At 47.9% G+C, this 16,212-nt stretch overlaps 1 protein-coding gene across 3 annotated transcripts in view; it reads left to right on the top strand.

Moving 5' to 3' along the window:
* Positions 1-16,212, top strand: part of Aopep (aminopeptidase O (putative)) — a 307,096-nt gene that overhangs the window by 165,891 nt on the left and 124,993 nt on the right. For 2 of the 3 annotated variants that reach the window (XM_032884276.1, XM_032884275.1), the window contains exons 6-7: positions 9,458-9,647; positions 13,749-14,461. In XM_032884276.1, the coding sequence (XP_032740167.1) occupies positions 9,458-9,647; positions 13,749-13,859 (301 nt within the window). In that variant the 3' untranslated portion in view covers positions 13,860-14,461. Of the gene's footprint in view, positions 1-9,457; positions 9,648-13,748; positions 14,462-16,212 lie in introns of those variants that run through there. The other variant, XM_032884277.1, reaches the window with a different exon arrangement.

Here is a 16,212-nt window from a genome sequence, read left to right as displayed (position 1 = left end):
CGTAAGGGAAAAGGTCAGCTAGAAGCATGAGGTTCTGAGGAGAAAACTTGTGTTTATTTTGTTTCTGGGGAGGTTTATTGCCTTTTAAAAGGGCATGCCGTTACACTGAATGCTTTGAGAATGACCATCTGCCCTTCACTTTCTAGGACCACCCTGGAGAGCATTGGGCATCTTGTCCCTCGTCTCCTTGAGCTATGTTTGGTCTGTCTGTGGAGTTGCCATCTGAAGTTGGGAGGCTTAGCTACTGTTCTTAAAGCTCCCTTACTTATGACTCCCCAATGGCCTGGTGATCCCTTGTCCCTCACAGCCTCCTGGATGCAGATGATCCCTTCCAAAATCAAGAGTTATTCACTTTGCACCCTGAGATTTCTGAGCAGATAAGGACAACACCAGCAGGCTAATCCTTTTAACAAAGGTGGTGATGTATACTGTGGCAGATGAATAGTTCTTTACAAGCAACAAAGAACAATCAGTGAATTCATTCATTTAATTCATGATTTTTTTCTGTTTACACTTTAAACAAACATGTCAGTTGTTTGCTTAGCTAACAAGCTCTGCCTTCATTATAAGCCATTAGTGGCTAGTAATCATTGAAGCTGTGTTTGGATTTTAGAAACACAATAAGCCTAATTAATTCCACCCTCCGTAATTTGGAACTTGTAGTGACTGACACAGTCTAGGTTGAAATGTGTGTCTCTGCCCTCTCTGTGAAGCATTTGCAAGTCTTTTCATGGTTCATAAACTAAGGTGATAGAACGTATCATGAAAACCAAGAAGCCCAAATGCTCACAAAAGATGAGGTGGCAGGCTTAAACTAGTGCCGGAGGAGTGACCTCCAAGAGACTTGAGTCTCCACTTTCAATGAAGAGGTGAATGTATTATTTCTCTATTTCTTCTTTAACTTTATATTTATTTGATATATTAAAAGTATGTGTATCAAGGGTGGGATATGAGGTTTCTATACGTGTGCACTGTGCAATGCTTAAATCAAGTGGGACATTCTGATAAAAGTACCATTTTCCATCACTGACCATCATCATCATCATCATCATCATCATCATCATCATCATCACCACCACCACCATCAACATTTATCACCACCACCACCACCACCACCACCGCTACCAACTCCCAACTGTCCAAGGGATTTTAGAGCATGTTACTTCTCTGTCTTTTCATGAGTTTCATTTCTGCCAAATTACAGAGCTGACCATCACGCCTCCTCCCCAGTAGCTTCCTGCCTCCTAACAGTGTGATTCTGGCAAAGGGAAACTTGAACTTCCCTTTACCTCAGCATCTTGTGTCCAGAATTCTCTGTCAGCCATGAGTGCTGCATTTCACACTGAATATGGAGTTCTCGGAGTCTACTGCATCTTAAGTTTGCATCTATTACTTACTCTCTGGCCATGTGTCTGCTATTTGGAGGGAAATCCCCCTAGCCTAATTTTCTAGATGAAGATCATAGGAAGACTTGACTTGTAGATCCAATGAATGCATTTCAAAGGAAACCATAATTAAGCTGTTCTTGTTAAAGGTGCTTACAGGCTGTCCAGACTTGTCTCTTCATGAAGCAGTTTCTAGGCTCGCATGTAACCAGAGATGACACTCTTGTATACAGTGTATTCCTTATTACAGTTCTTGGTTCACCATTGTATTGCTATTCTGGGACAAAGCAAAATGTATAACTGTAGTAAATGAAGACATGTCCTGTGTCCTGGTGAAAGTTCATTTGATTAGCTCTATGGAACAAACATTCACTCTTGTTGAGAGCTAGAGAAGTAGAGAGAATTATGTTTTGTCATCTGTGTGCTTCAGTGGATGCTAATTGAAACATACTTTTTCAGGAACGTTCTCCAGACCCTGCAAAAAACATACAGCTATCAGCACCAGTGTTATTAAAGACAGGTCAAGACTCACACTAAAATACAATCAATATTTGCTTTTATGGTGTGTTTGACTCTATCGATGAAATCCTAGAAACAGAGTTGCCTGTGTGTTAATAACTAAAAAAAAAAAAAAAGAAAGAAAGAAGGAAAGAAGAAAAAAGAAAAAAGAATATATCTGCTTTCATCTTTGAGAATCTAGAAACCACTAGGGCAGCTCATGTTCTTTAAGAAGTTGGGAAACTCAGTCAAATACTGATTTTTCTGCCTTATTTCTTTGTAGCATTAAAACACAAAATACTCACATGCAGTTTCACTGAACTTTCAGAAGAACAAAGACACTCATTACCCACCCTTGTCGACCTCTCAAGGATAGACAGTCTTGAAAGAAGTATCCAGCCCCCCGAGAGCAGAGTCTTTTTTTTCCCAGTTTTTTTAAATTGGATATTTTATTTATTTACATTTCAAATGTTATCCCCTTTCCTGGTTTCCCCTCCAGAAACCCCCTATCCTATCCTTCTCCCCCTGCTTCTATGAGGGTGCTCACCCACCCACTCCCTCCTGCCTCCCCACCCTGGCATTCCCCTACACTGAGGCATCGAGCCTTCCCAGGACTAAGGGCCTCTCCTCCCATTGATGCCTGACAAGACCATCCTCTGCTACATATGTGGCTGGGACCCTGGGTTGCTCCATGTGTACTCTTTGGTTGGTGGTTTAGTCCCTGAGAACTCGGCGGCAGAGTCTGGTTGGTTGATATTGTTGTTCTTCCTATGGGCAAACCCCTTTAGCTCCTTCAGTCCTTTCTCTAACTCTTCCATTGTGAGAGGTAAAGCGTAGGTCTCTCTGTGTGTATATAGAGCTGCTCGGTGGGACAGACATTAAGTGCCTGCCGCTCGCTTGATTGCTCGCCGATCCCTGCGGCACCTGTGAAACTGCTGCTTGGCTGTTGTTTCCAGAGCCAGGTGGTCTTCGCACTGGTGTTGGCAGCAACACTGAGCCCAACAACGAAAGGACACAACACTGTCTCATCTCCAAAGTCCCTTTCTTTCTCAGACTCACTAGGAAGCCTCTCCTCTCATCAGTGCATCTGCTTTAGAGCCTGTCCCCATCTCCCATAAGCACTGACCACAATCCATAATGGGAACCTAGATGTGGGCCATTAGGTAAATTAAGTGTCAAACTCAACACTGAGCTTAGAGACTTGATAACCTAGGCCTAATGGGTTTGCTATTTGTTTGGTTAGATTGGTTTAATTTGAATTTGTTTTGTTGTTGTTTTTCTTTTCTTTCTTTTTAGACATTCTCAATATATAAATATATGTAGCCCAGGGTGGCCTTGAAGATGATATGCCTGCCACAGCATCTTATTTGCTGGTACTTAAGGTGTGCACCACTACGTTAGTTAGTCAGGGTTCTCCAGAGAACAAAATCAGTCAAGTTGTGTGCTAGTTAGTTTTGTCCACTTCACACGAGCTTGGACATACCTGAGAAGAGGGGCTCTCACCGGAGGATTTGCCTCCATCAGACTGGCCTGCAAGCTCATCTGTTGTCTCTGGGGCATTATCTGACTGACAGTTAATTGAGGAGGGCTCAACCTGGGCTGTAGGGAAGGTCAGCTAAGCAAGCCGGTAAGGGATGTTCTTCTAAGCCTCTGCTTCAGGCCTCATGCCCAGCCTCTTGCCTCCTGACATAAACGTATTAGCAGTCAGTTCTGACCAGTGTTTTATCATAGCACAGGGACGCTCGCTACCTGGGGTCAGCTGACTACTACACCTTAGTCACCATGCCTGGCTGGCCTACTGTGTGTAAGACACAGTGTGTCCTTCCCTGCAGTGTCTGGTTCCCAGTTTGCTTCTGCCACTTCTCCGTCTCTTGCTGCTTCTTGCATCTGAGGAGACCCCTCCCCCTCCTCCTCCTCCCCCTCCTCCTCCTCCCTCTCCTCCTCTTCCCCCTCCTCCTCCCCCCTCCTTCATCTCCTTATCCCTGGTCCTCTGTTTACCTCCGCTTTGCTATCCTGGCTTCGATAGCACATTTAGTTTATGATGCTCCATTTCACCCCACCCCCAAGAATATCCGTCTGTAGTTAAAATGGATGTGTGGCCCTTCAGGGCCTTTGGAGCCATATACCAGCAACTGACCTCACCTGTTTCTCTAAGGGGAACATAAGGGCACAATTGTGGAGTATCTCTCCCTCCACACTGGTCTCTTCCTCCCTTCTTCCTGGGAAACAGCTAAAGCATTGTGATCCTATTTTATCAGGCCAGCTCTGGCTGTGATGTAGTCACAGGGAACAAAGATCCTAAGGCATGGATGGTGTCTTCGTTTCCATGATGCTGCTGACAGAACTCCGAGAAAGCTGAGGTCATCATACCAGGGGCTTGAGCTACACAGAGAAGCCAGGAGCCTAGCAGCTATGGCTGAGCCCAGGGAGTCTGGGCAGAGTAGACCAGAATGAGGTTGGACTCCATTGCCTGCCCACTGTGGACTTGTGACTTTACTTGCCAACCTGGGAAGAGGAACTCTGTGTGCTTTACCTTCAACATATGTAAAATGAGATGATAACTTTCTTTGCTAAGGTTGGAGTAGAACAAGTGAAGGAGGAGCTCAGTGTGAGGCAGTCATGCCGGAGTGTGTATCCTTGGGGAAGGGTGGCAGGAGGGGATGCTAGGCTGAGGAAACAGCTGCTCAAGAAGAACTTGGTTTGATCACCACACGAAAGCCCAGCAGGAGAGTCATGTGAGTAACTCCAGTGCTCAGCAGGCAGAGTCAGGAGGATTCCTGGAGCCTAGAAAATCAGTTAATGATATTAATGAGTGAATGAGGTAATGAAAGAGACTTTGTCTCTGAAAACGAGTGGACAGCTCCTGAGGTACACCCAGGGTTTATCTCTGACTTCCGCATGTGCACACTAAATTATAAAAGGCAAAGCTTGTAGCTCTGGGGCAGCCCTCAGTTACTCTGCCATTGTCAGTCCATATTGGCAGTTTGAGCCAATAGTCATCCAGATCAATGAATAATTAGATATTAGTATGCATTTCAAAGAGAACTATACTAGGCTGGTGAGTTACAGCAGGTAAAGGCACTTGCTGTCCAACCCAACAACCTGAGTTTCATCTCTCAGACCCACGTGGTTAGAAGTCTTCTGACCTTCACACACGCACCATGGCGCGTGCACACGCACACGCACACGCACACACACACACACACACACACACACACACTCACGCGCGCGCGCGCACACACACACACACACACACACACACGGGGTAGGTGGGACAACAACTAACAGTAGCCTTTTCTGCTAAACTTAGGTTCCCTGAAAGACTGGTTGGATATAGCAGTTTTCTCTCAAGCTGTTCGGAGCTCTGTTGAGGTAGTTCTGTGGGCTAGAATGAGGCCTTCGCACATGGCACTTATGTACCAGATGTGCAACTCCATCTCCATGTGAATCCCCCAACAACTGGAGCAGGGGCTGTCCCTAAAGCTGTAGCCAACAGGGCTGTCTTGTCTGGCCTCAGTGGGAGAAGACCTGCCTAATCTAGCAGAGACTTGATGTGCCAAGATGGGGGTGGGGCAGGGGAGATACTCAGGGGGCCCCACTCTGTCAGAGGAGAAGGGGATGGGAGATTGATTCCGAGGAAGGGACTGGGTAGGGGGCACCATTTGGGATGTAAATAAATATTTTTTTTTAAAAAGAAAAAAAACCTGACCATCCCTCATACACATACCCCTTTTAAGAATCATCCACTACAGTGAGTCACAGAAGAGGAAGATGGAAAGTGGCCATTCCCTGCTGAGGAGTCAGGGGTAGAAGGAAGAAGGATCTGCCAGCCCTTTTAGACCATACTTTGAGGCTTTGAGGTGACAGATACATTCCTTACATTAGACTCCAGCCAACAAAGAGGGACTGAAGGGTCTGACTCCAGGGACAGGAGCTGATGGTAAGTGCACTTACGGACATTACTTGGCAGGCAGCTTATGGAGGGAAAAAGGAAGCAGGTGTGAGTGGGGGTGGGGGGCACAGGACTTCCTCTTGAGATTATCCCAACCCAACCCCCTATGCCCATACACTGCAGTTGTCCAAACCATGTCAGCTATTACACCACAAGAGAAGGTTGCTTTTATGTGATTGACTCTAAGGTCTCTGGAATGATCCAGGTGGATACCAGCAAAAGGAGGCTCCTTTGTCCTTTCTGGTTCTCTCTTCCTCTAAGCATATGGATAGTGGACTCCACTTGTTGCTGAGATTTAGAAAAATATTAAGTCCACAAGAAGTTCAAGCTTGTGTTCAAATATGTCTCCATGACACCTCTGCAGAAGTGCATTTGGCCCCTCCCCATCCCATCTCCCTCACTCCAACTCCTACAACACTCTCCCCACCGTCTACACAGGACCCAGGATCCACTGCTTCTAGAAGCTCCCATCTCCCTTCCTGTCTGCTGAGACCTGGTGCTGAGGGAGGCTCTCTCTCTCTCTCTCTCTCTCTCTCTCTCTCTCTCTCTCTCTCTCTCTCTCTCCCTCCCTCCTCCTCCCCTCCCTCCCTCCCTCCCTCCCTCTCCTCTCTCTCTCTCTCTCTCTCTCAACAGCAGGATGGGGCCATGCTGGTCAGGCCTCCCTGGAAAAAGCAGGAATAAATCAAACACTAGCTCCTACTTAAGATCTGATGAAATTCTCCATTTCCTCTCCAAATTGAATTCCTCCCTCAGGAAGGGAGCAGCTTCTGGGAGTCACAAAGGCCTCCTTCCTTCTCTGCTGGAGGCATGTTTTAAATTAATGGATACAACACTCTAATCTGGCTGGGTGGGTCGCATTAAGGGGCAGTAGAGAGTTTTCAGGCTGGGCATGATACAAGCATCAGGCATCTAGTGCACTTGGCCTCTGCAGAGGCTAGCCTCCACCACGATGGAGAAAGTGAGGAGCATAGATTTGCTCTAAGGCTCTGAACATCCAGGTCTGCCTGTCTCACGTGTACACACACATACACCCCTACAGCAGAGAGCATGTGGCAGAGAATTCAAGATAGGGGCTGTTATCAAAATATTTAAAATGGCAATCCTGCATAACTCTCATTTGAAAAAACAATACATTCAGTGACTTATGGTTTAAAAAAGCAAAACAATAACAACAAAATCTTTGCTTTTAGTGTGAAGATGCTAGCCATGTGATTATCTTCCCTGAGGTAGTTGATCCCTCTTCCAGGGCATAAGAATCCCAGGGGTTTTGCCAGAAGAGAAGCCTGAGCCAACTGCTTAGTTCTGAAAATACAGGACTGGACTGTGTACCTGGGAGTGGGCCGTGCACATCAAGGTCACGGTAGCCTAGACATTCAGAAAGTTCTCTGTTGTGGGGCACTGTCCATGCTAAGGGACCTGCTAATAAGGGGACATTGACTGTTGATCCTCAAAGTAGGCTGAGGTGTGTTGTTGTCCTCACGGCTACTGAGGAAAACCGTGCTTTAAAGTCTAACTACCTTGAGGGATTCTGACATTCAGATCAGAAAGAGGGGAGGAAAGTCGTAGTTATCTTTTATGTCCCAAGTTTGTGTAACACCTTTAAGGGTGGCACTGAAAGCTTGAAAGCAGGGTCCCACGTGGGCATTGGTCACTGGGAGAACTCTGAGTGATAACAGGGTTATTGTAACGTGTTAGACAGCCTCCTTCACACTTCCTTCTTCCCTGAAGGACAGGAGGAAATTGTTTACTGTTGCTTACTGGGAAGAAAGCATGGAGGGCAGGAGATGGGGACTTCAGATGGCTCCCAGGGGTATCCTGAGTTCAGGAAGGTGAGGAGGGAAGTCTTGGGGAGGTGACGCTTGCTCGTGGGGAATAAACAGAAAGAGGGAAGATGAAGCTCACTCCGCAGCCACTCCTGTGACTCCTCTCCTCTTCTGGAGTAGTCATTCATGGTCTCCACTGGAACCAAGCAACTGACCCTAGTCAGGGGCAGTCCCTCTACAAAGCCACTCATCCCCTTTGAACCTTCCTGGCTTGAGCCAGAGTCAGCTGTCTGATCTTTGCCCACATGGCCATGGCTGTCACAGTGGCCACTGGACTCTTTCCAGAGATGAGCCTGCTCATACAGTCTGAAGTTTTGTTTTAGCTCACGGGGGCACTGCTGCCAGCAGTATGTCTGGAATGTTATTTACTTGTGCATTTCTGTGGCTTTTCATGTAGCGTCGCCCTTGGCAGAGCCAGGGGTCACTCACTTGAGAATGCCAGGCTGTGCCATTTGTCTTCCTTGGTAAGGTAAAGGGAGGCTGGCTCCTGTGCTGGGAGGCTCCCTCCTGCCTGCCTTCTTACATTTCTGTCTGAGCTAGTAATCTGTTTGACTCTCGGTGCCTGTTGCACCGCACCCCTTTCCCCTCCGTGCCTCAACTCTGCTTTAATGTGTGGGGTTTCTGTGGGCTTTCCGGAAAGCCTGGCAGATGCTTTTTCATCTGCGCGCCTGCCCTGTTATTACTTCACATGAAAGCTGTCTATTTTGGCAGTCCTGACTCCCGCGATTGCAATTTAGCTCTCTGAGCTGAATGGGTGATATTGTGCAAGGGAAATATAGGTGGGGTTTTTCTCTAATGGGGGCTGTGGGGGCGGACCAAAAAGCTGCATGCTGCTGCCTCGGCTTGTGCGGAGCTGACATGATGGCAAACAAATCGGCTTTGAAAGAAGGAGCTGATTCCTCACTTTGGGAGTTCTCACAACTCACTTGCTTTAATTGTTAGATTTGTTTTTAAAGAATAAATTCTTCATTAGGAAAAACATAAACAAGTTCTAGATGAATGCTAAACACTGAAGGTGGGAGCAAAGTGAAGATCCTGTCCGTCCTTTCTGACAGACACGTCCTCCCACATCATCTCTACAGTTTTAATCATGGTATTTGGAGTCAGAGAAGGAACTATGGGAACTGAGATTAGAAGTGTCGGCATCCAGGGCCAACCCTTGGGCCATTTGCACCCCTGGGAGTAATAGTGCTCCCTGGTCACATGGGTCTGTAAGGGCCTGCAGCTTACATGAGAGTCTTTGTTTACAGTCACTGGGCTCTTCTCTGGGCTACCTCAGGAGTCTCCTCTTTGGTTGTTAACTCCACAGTCAGCTCTAGTGTGAAATGGAAGATTTGGGGTTCTATTCTTTTCGGCTTTTCCTGGCCTTCTGCGTGACGTCCAGATTTGCCTGTGAGCTGCTAGAATTTTTGGCTGAACGACTTCTTTGATCATTCTCGTGACAGCATGGACTTCACCTTCTCACACCTGTTCTTCTTTTACAGTCCAGATCTCAGAGTAAACGTTTCCATTGCCTTGTAATTTTTTCAGCATAAACCTTAGTGCAGGTTACTTATTACAGGCAATAGCAGCTTGATGACGAAGACAACTGCTGGCAGACACAGCAACCTGAGCAGCTGCCAGAAATGTAAACTGCCACTTGATTTGGGTCTAAAAGCATGGCAACCGCATCTATCCATCATGCTCCGGCATGCACACAGTAATAACAGACTCTGTGGGCTAAGAAGGCCGCCCCACTGAGTAGCCACAGGGACAGGTGCTAACAGGACTCCATGTGTTTTTTCTCCCATTATCTGCAGCCCACACATCATCTTCCTCTCTCAGAGCACCTTGACAGGGACAAGCCATCTCTGCGGGACCCGTCTTTGCCATGAAATTGCTCATGCCTGGTTTGGCCTAGCCATAGGGGCCCGAGACTGGACAGAGGAGTGGCTCAGCGAAGGATTTGCCACTCACTTGGAAGATATATTTTGGGCTGAAGCACAGCAGGTGGGTTCAAAGAATTTCCCTACTCAGAATCTGGTTCTGTTTTCACTCACTCATTCACTCATTATTCATTCAGTGGTTATGCTGACTGCACTAAGCACTGTTTGCTGAATAAATCACTGTAAAGTCTCGTCCCTTCGAGTTCATGATCTAGAGGTGGAGGGAAGAAACAACAAAAGACAGAGCAATGTGATGAGTGCTGTAAGGAGAGAGGGGCCTCACACAGAGTAGGGGGTCAGAGTAGAAGGAGCTGGCTTATGGTAAGTGCTAGGGCACGAGCCGCACACAGAGCAGAGGGGGCTGGTGTGACCCTGACCCTGAAGGCAGAGAAGACCTCTGAGCACACATGTTTGAGCAGAGGCATGAAGGTCAGACTCCCCTGCATTGCCTAATCCCATATAAATACACAGGATGTTTTGGTTTGCTTTTGGTTTTGTCTTGTCTTGAGACAGGGTCTGGCTGTGTAGCACCAGGCAGCGTGGAGCTTCCTATATAAACCAGACTGGACTTGAGCTTATATGAGTACTCTTGCCTGGCTATGGGGCTTTTTAAATAATCAGATTCAAATGTTGACCCCTAGTGGGTGTGGTTCATACTGGGTGAGGCTAAGGCAGGAAGATGGATAAGAGTTGAGGCCAGCTTAGTCTTCATAAGTTCCGGGTCGTCAGCCAGGGTTAGATAACAAGACCCTATCTCAACCCCCTTCCCTATAAAAAAATGAATAAAAGTCAGGAGTGATATTTTGGATGAAGGTAAGGCATTTGATGCTGCGGATTAGGTGGCCTGCCGACCTGGCCTCTGCTCCTCCTCTACAGTCAGCTCAGTGTGGCTGGAACAGCAAGCCCCAGTGTTTGAGGGAACTCAGGATTTCTAAATTCTTATGATGCTCACTAATTCAGAAAAGATGTTATAAACCAGGGGTAGCGGCTCACACCTGTATTCCCAGTGTGGGAGATCTTGAGCATGAATATTGTCACAGCTTTGAAGGACCCCTGGGCTATGTAGTGAGCTCAACACTGGCCTCAGCTTGACTGATACTGTGTCACAAAACACAAACAAGCAAATTTTTTATCCAGTGTACAAATTAAGGGCTGATTTGTAACACAGTGGCCATGCTTCTGCTTATCCTGTAGGCTGTAGGTTGAACCTATGTGTTCAGGAGCTGAGAATGTTCACTCAGTGGTCATGTGCCTCTGCTTAGCCCACAGGCCTGGACTCAACCTCTAGGATGAAAAGCACGGACCAAACCCTCTTTCAGTGCCTCCACTCTAACCTTGACCCGAGCTTCCCTGAGTATGGGACTGCAGAACCATTTCCTACCTTCTGTCTACTTCCTGATCCTGGGGCCACTCCTTTTCTTCACGGTCTCCATCCTTGCCACCCTGGCTTCTTGGAACTGTTCTAAAACTCCCAAGTTTGTTTGCACTGTTTGATTTTTGGTCAAGAACATTCTGCCTGGTGAAACCTTGTGTTTCAGTGGCCGGCTTAAGGCCCCATCAAACTGATTCACACCCCAAACTCCCCAACGCAGCTTTGCTGGACTCTGGAGTCCTGCTGCTTCTGCTTCTGCCGTGTGTGATTCTTATTCTCACTACAGAGACAGAGTCATCACACAGTGTTGCGGCCTCTCATTGTCCTCTTGTCCCAATCTATATACCCCGCTCCAAAGAAGCTACCCCGTTGACTGGGTCCCAGCTCGCCCGCTCACTGGCTTTCTGAGTACAGGCAGGATATACAGCTTCCTTGGACCTCGGCTTCCCCCTGGGGGAAATAGGTCTAAGAAGGCTCATATTTGCAAGTTGGATGAAATAACATGTGAGTGGGATTAACACATCCTAGACACACAGAAGCTGTGTATGAAATGCCCGCTTGCTTCCACCCTGGGTGCATTGGCATTGTGCAAAGGGTGAATATCCGTGTGCTGTCTTCATCTCTCCCCTGAGTAGTTCCTCTCTAAGACAAGCAAACGGGAGCTCCCAAGTTCGTTTCAGCCCTCCCACAGGGTCTGTCTCTGACGGAGCAGGCTGAGCTGCGTTTCTGTGTCTCAAGGCTGTCAATGTCTTCCATGGCCTTTCTACGTTTAACCTATGGGACTAAAAGGTGGTGGCCAAGAGAAAGCAGTTCATGGAAGGAAAGAGAGAAATACCAAACTAAAGAGCAGATGAGTGTCAGGTACTGTGCACATTCAAAGTTAGAAGAGGCCAGAAAGCCTTATGGAGAAACTGCCTGCCGCTGTGGCTTTAGGGAAAGCAGAGGCTAGGCTCTTTCCACTACTCCTGTACCCATAACCTTCTATAGGGGCCACCTCACATCACCTTCCCCAGTGCATGTAGTAACCTCAACATAAAAGAATGCCAAAGCCCCTTGGGCAGACAGTTTTCTAGAGTACTCCAGAGAGTTTAGGGTGGTTTCTAGAGAACATCTATCACTCTGATCCTGTCCTCCAAGGGCCAGCCTGATAAATATCCCTTTAGTGTCTTCCTGCAGGAGAGGGCATGAGGGATAAGGGCAGGACTCTTCTCTGGGCTGTAGCAGCTCCAGTAGAGAAGAGGGTGACAGAATGCAGTGCTGGTGATGGCTACATGGAGACATGCACTGCAGCACTGAGCCCGAGTGCACAGCAAAGCTTGTCAAGTTACAGAACGAGGAGGAAGCTTCAGCCTCTCACAGTAGCTGGGGAGAAGGAAGTTGACTTGCCAGGTTGGATGGTACACTACCTTCATTGACTGGATAAAGTCTATGCTCCTTCCCTCATCTATATTATTCTGCTTGGGCTGTCATAATCAAACTCCAGAAGTTGTGACTTAAGTAACAGATTAAGAAGCTGACAGGAAGCTCAAAATCCAGGGACCAACAGAACTGCTTTTCTGTGGTGGCCTCTTATCCTTGCTGCTGCCCAATGGTTGCCTCCTCACTTTAGTCTCACACAATCATTCTTCCATTCCATTCTTGAGAGATGGACAGAGCTCTGGCATCTTCCTCTTAATAAGACCACAACCCTGAAGGTTCCCCTCTGATAGCTTCATTTAACCATAATCACCTTGGGAAGGTCTTGTCTCCAAATCCGTTCACATAAGCTCAGTCTTTCATGTGCATATCTTGTGGAGCAGCCTGTTGATCTTCCGGCCCCTCTGTAACTCTGCCCTCCTGCCTTGGTTGTCTGTTTCCAACCTGTCCATACCCCTCACTGATTTCTAGGAACATCACACTCTTTCCAAACCAATGGTGCTCTCTCACTCTCTGAAGTCCCTGCCCCTGTAAGCTCAGGCACCACCACCGACCTGTGGAAGCCTTCTGGCCCCTTGCCTCCCTACTGACTAGGAGCTGCTCCATGGTCTTTGGGCTGCACATTGTCACCAGTGTGATATTAGTACCTTCACATGGTAGTACAGCCTTCCACTCTGACCCAGGACCTACAGAGATTTGATGAATACATTACTAGAGACCAGTAATTCCTAGAAATGTATCTGTAGATCCCAAATGTTTCCCTCCTTTGCAGGGCACTCCACTGCCTTCCTTCTCTTATGGAGATGCCAGCCATGTGGCCTTGTGAACACATCCATGTGACAGCAGCCAATTCTGACTCTGTGGAGCAGTGTGATGGCCTCCCCTGCCTCCAAATTGAGTCCAGACAGTAATACTTTTTTCTGGATCTATGCAAACAGAGTCATCTGGAATACATTAGCAAGCCCCACTATAAACAGTCCCTAACAAAATTGAGGGTTGGGGAAAATAAGAGGTAAGTGGAGGGGCCTTTCTCTCCCTCCCCATGCAGAAGCACAAGGCAGGGAAGGAAGGCTGGATGTAATCAAAGGCCAATTGTTTGTGGGGAAGACCCTGTTTCAGGTGAGTATTCTGGACTGGAGTAGTTTCTAGGGCCAGGGATTGAAAAGACAGGGCCAGCTGTACCATCAGCGCAGGGGCTGTACAGTGCTTACTTGATACTCCTTGGAAGAACTCAAGGGATCAGTTGGGCCTCTTCTGATGGACAGCAAGGAGTGGAGTAGGCCCAGTTGTCCCCCACTGAAACAAAGCAAGTCCCTTGCTGAGGAGAACCTGATCGATGACTGCTGTGCACATGTTTTGTATCTATGTCCCAAGCAGCTGCCCCCACATGAGGCCCTGGAGCAGCAAGAGCTGAGGGCTTGCCTGCGCTGGCACCGCCTGCAAGATGAGCTTCAGAACTCCCCAGAGGGAATGCAGGTGTTAAGGTAAGGCACTACTGCTTCTCATCCCCCATTACCTTCCTCCCCTACTTTTTGCTTTTAAAATCAAACAGGGCTTGGGTTCCTCACCTTCCAGTTCCCTAGTACCTTTCTAGTGGGGGTGGTGTTGGGGGACAGAGACAGAGAGACAGAGAGAGGAGAGAGACAGAGAGACAGAGAAATAACAAACATGAGGCCATTTCCGGCACTAAATTCCTCACTTGAAGTTCTAATAGTCACTTTATGTGGTAACTGTGGATGTGAAAGAGGTTAGGGTTCGACAGTTTGGCAGACAGTAACCCTTTAAAGCCAAAGAGGGGAAAATGTGTAAGAAAATATTGACTGCTCTGTGTTTAGTAGTAACAGATGTGCATGTCAATGGGCCTTTTGTTCAGTTGTTGCCCAGGAGGAAACTGCCAGTGCTCTCTGCACTCCAGCTCCTGGGTGGTGTTCTCAGACTGTACATGGCACTTGTGAGATTACTTCATGCCATTTCCTTAGTAGTTCTGTCCTCTCCCTTTTGGTGCTTTTGTGCTATAAATACCTACCTGAAGCCTCTTGCCTGCCCCAGGAGCACCAATGCTGCTAAGATAACAGAAACTTCCATCCAGCCCCTTTGAGGAGAAGCAAGTGTTTAGAATCTGCAGTCAGTGGGCAGGGTGGTCCATCTAGGAAATCCCCCTTTCTCAACCCATTGTACATGGCCCTCTGAGGGCTACCTTCTCTCTCTGGGCAGGGGCCTGCCTTGGGTGCTTCTGCTGTTGTTATGGCTTCTAAATAAGCACCTGCCCCTGTGCTGGGCCCCAAGCATGTGCTGGGAAGCAAAACCAGAGCAGAAACAGACCAAGCCTTCTAGACCCTAGGGAGCAAGGCTGGCTGGTGCCTTTGTGTAGTGCTGCCCTTGCCAAGGCAGGCTCCCTGCCCGCATAAGTGTCGTCTCCCAGGCTGACTCATCCATTGTTTAGGAGAAACAGCCAGAACAGTGGTAAAGCACAGCCAGACAGGAGCAGGAACCAGAAGCTCCACCATTCCACTCTGGACCACTGTGCCTGTATCCATTCCCTTAGCCAACCTCTGAGGAACCAGCCAGCGTGGCTGCTCCTGTAGTGTGAACATGTTGCCCACCTCACGGAGCTTCCACTTAGCAGGAACAGTGGAGCATGCCCAAACCCATCGCGGGCAGTAAACAGCAATGTAACAGGCTCAATCCATGATTTCTGAACTAACTGCAGAGCATCAAGAGTGAGCTCGGCATGTGCTCAGTCTGGTGGAGTGAGGAATCCAAAGGCTTTGAAGCTGGAAAGAGCTTTGTTGTGTCTTGGGAGCAGAGATGACAGATCCATGCATGAGTCAAGAGGGGCTTTACCTCACATCCTTCAGAAGCTAGCTAGTTTCTGGTGTGCAGGGATACTGAGTCGCCTGCTGTTTCCTGTGTAGAAGGGACAGAGAAGAGAGCAGAGGTGCAGCACAGAGGGAAGGTCTGGTGGAGCATTGGGCTGTGGATGTGGGGGGACAGGATGCCTGCGTGCACATGTGTGAACATGTGGATGTGTATAGAGACACAGCTGGCAGATGCTTGCCGAATGGTCTATGGAGACAAGGACAGCAAATACCTAGAATGACTGGGACTTTGAGTTGGGTGCTTGGGTAGATGGTGATGACACTTATGTAGATGAAAGAACAGGTGTTTCATTAAAGATTCTGTTATTGCCTATGCTGACTTTGAGATGTTGAGCACACATAGGAGATCAGTGGAAGGCAGGAGCGTAGGAAGGGAAGAGAGCATTCATCCTGAGCAGTACTCATACTCCAATCACCCAGGAGAGGAAGAAGCAAACGAAGTTGTCAGGTGGTCCAGCAAAAGATCCTGGGTAAATAGCTTTGCATGTGGAAGAAACTGGGGCATCCAGGCCGTGAAAGAAAGTGAAGGTGACCGTGGTTCATGCTGGATGCCCCTGGGAAATATGACCTTTAGATAGAAGTGTGTGGAGTGGCAGTGACCTTGGGTTCCGTTCTTGTTTCTGTGATGTGGAGAGGTGTGAAAACTGAGTACCATGAGCAAATCTGGCTAGGCTAGCTCAGGAGGCCTCACTGTGGATGTAGCATTACATCCTACCACAGCTAAGGGCAAGCTGTGTGAAGTGTGATTCTTCATCCCCAGATTCAGTTTCTCAAACTAAGAGACCCTCTCTATTCTCGTGTTCAAGTCCCCTGATGGCTGAAATTCTGTGTAGCCATGGTCTTTCCATGTGGGCAGGGTGCCCACACTATCTTGACAAAATGTCTCCAGTTCTAAAATGAGTCACACTGCCCCTGCCCTCTGTACCACCTGCAGGCAGCCATCTTTTCCACAGTGAGAGGTG

Source organism: Rattus rattus, chromosome 14, assembly GCF_011064425.1.
Source record: "Rattus rattus isolate New Zealand chromosome 14, Rrattus_CSIRO_v1, whole genome shotgun sequence".
NCBI classification, from domain to species: domain Eukaryota; kingdom Metazoa; phylum Chordata; class Mammalia; order Rodentia; family Muridae; genus Rattus; species Rattus rattus.
Note: the sequence above shows the minus strand (reverse complement) of the source record. Positions and strands in the feature narration are given on the sequence as shown.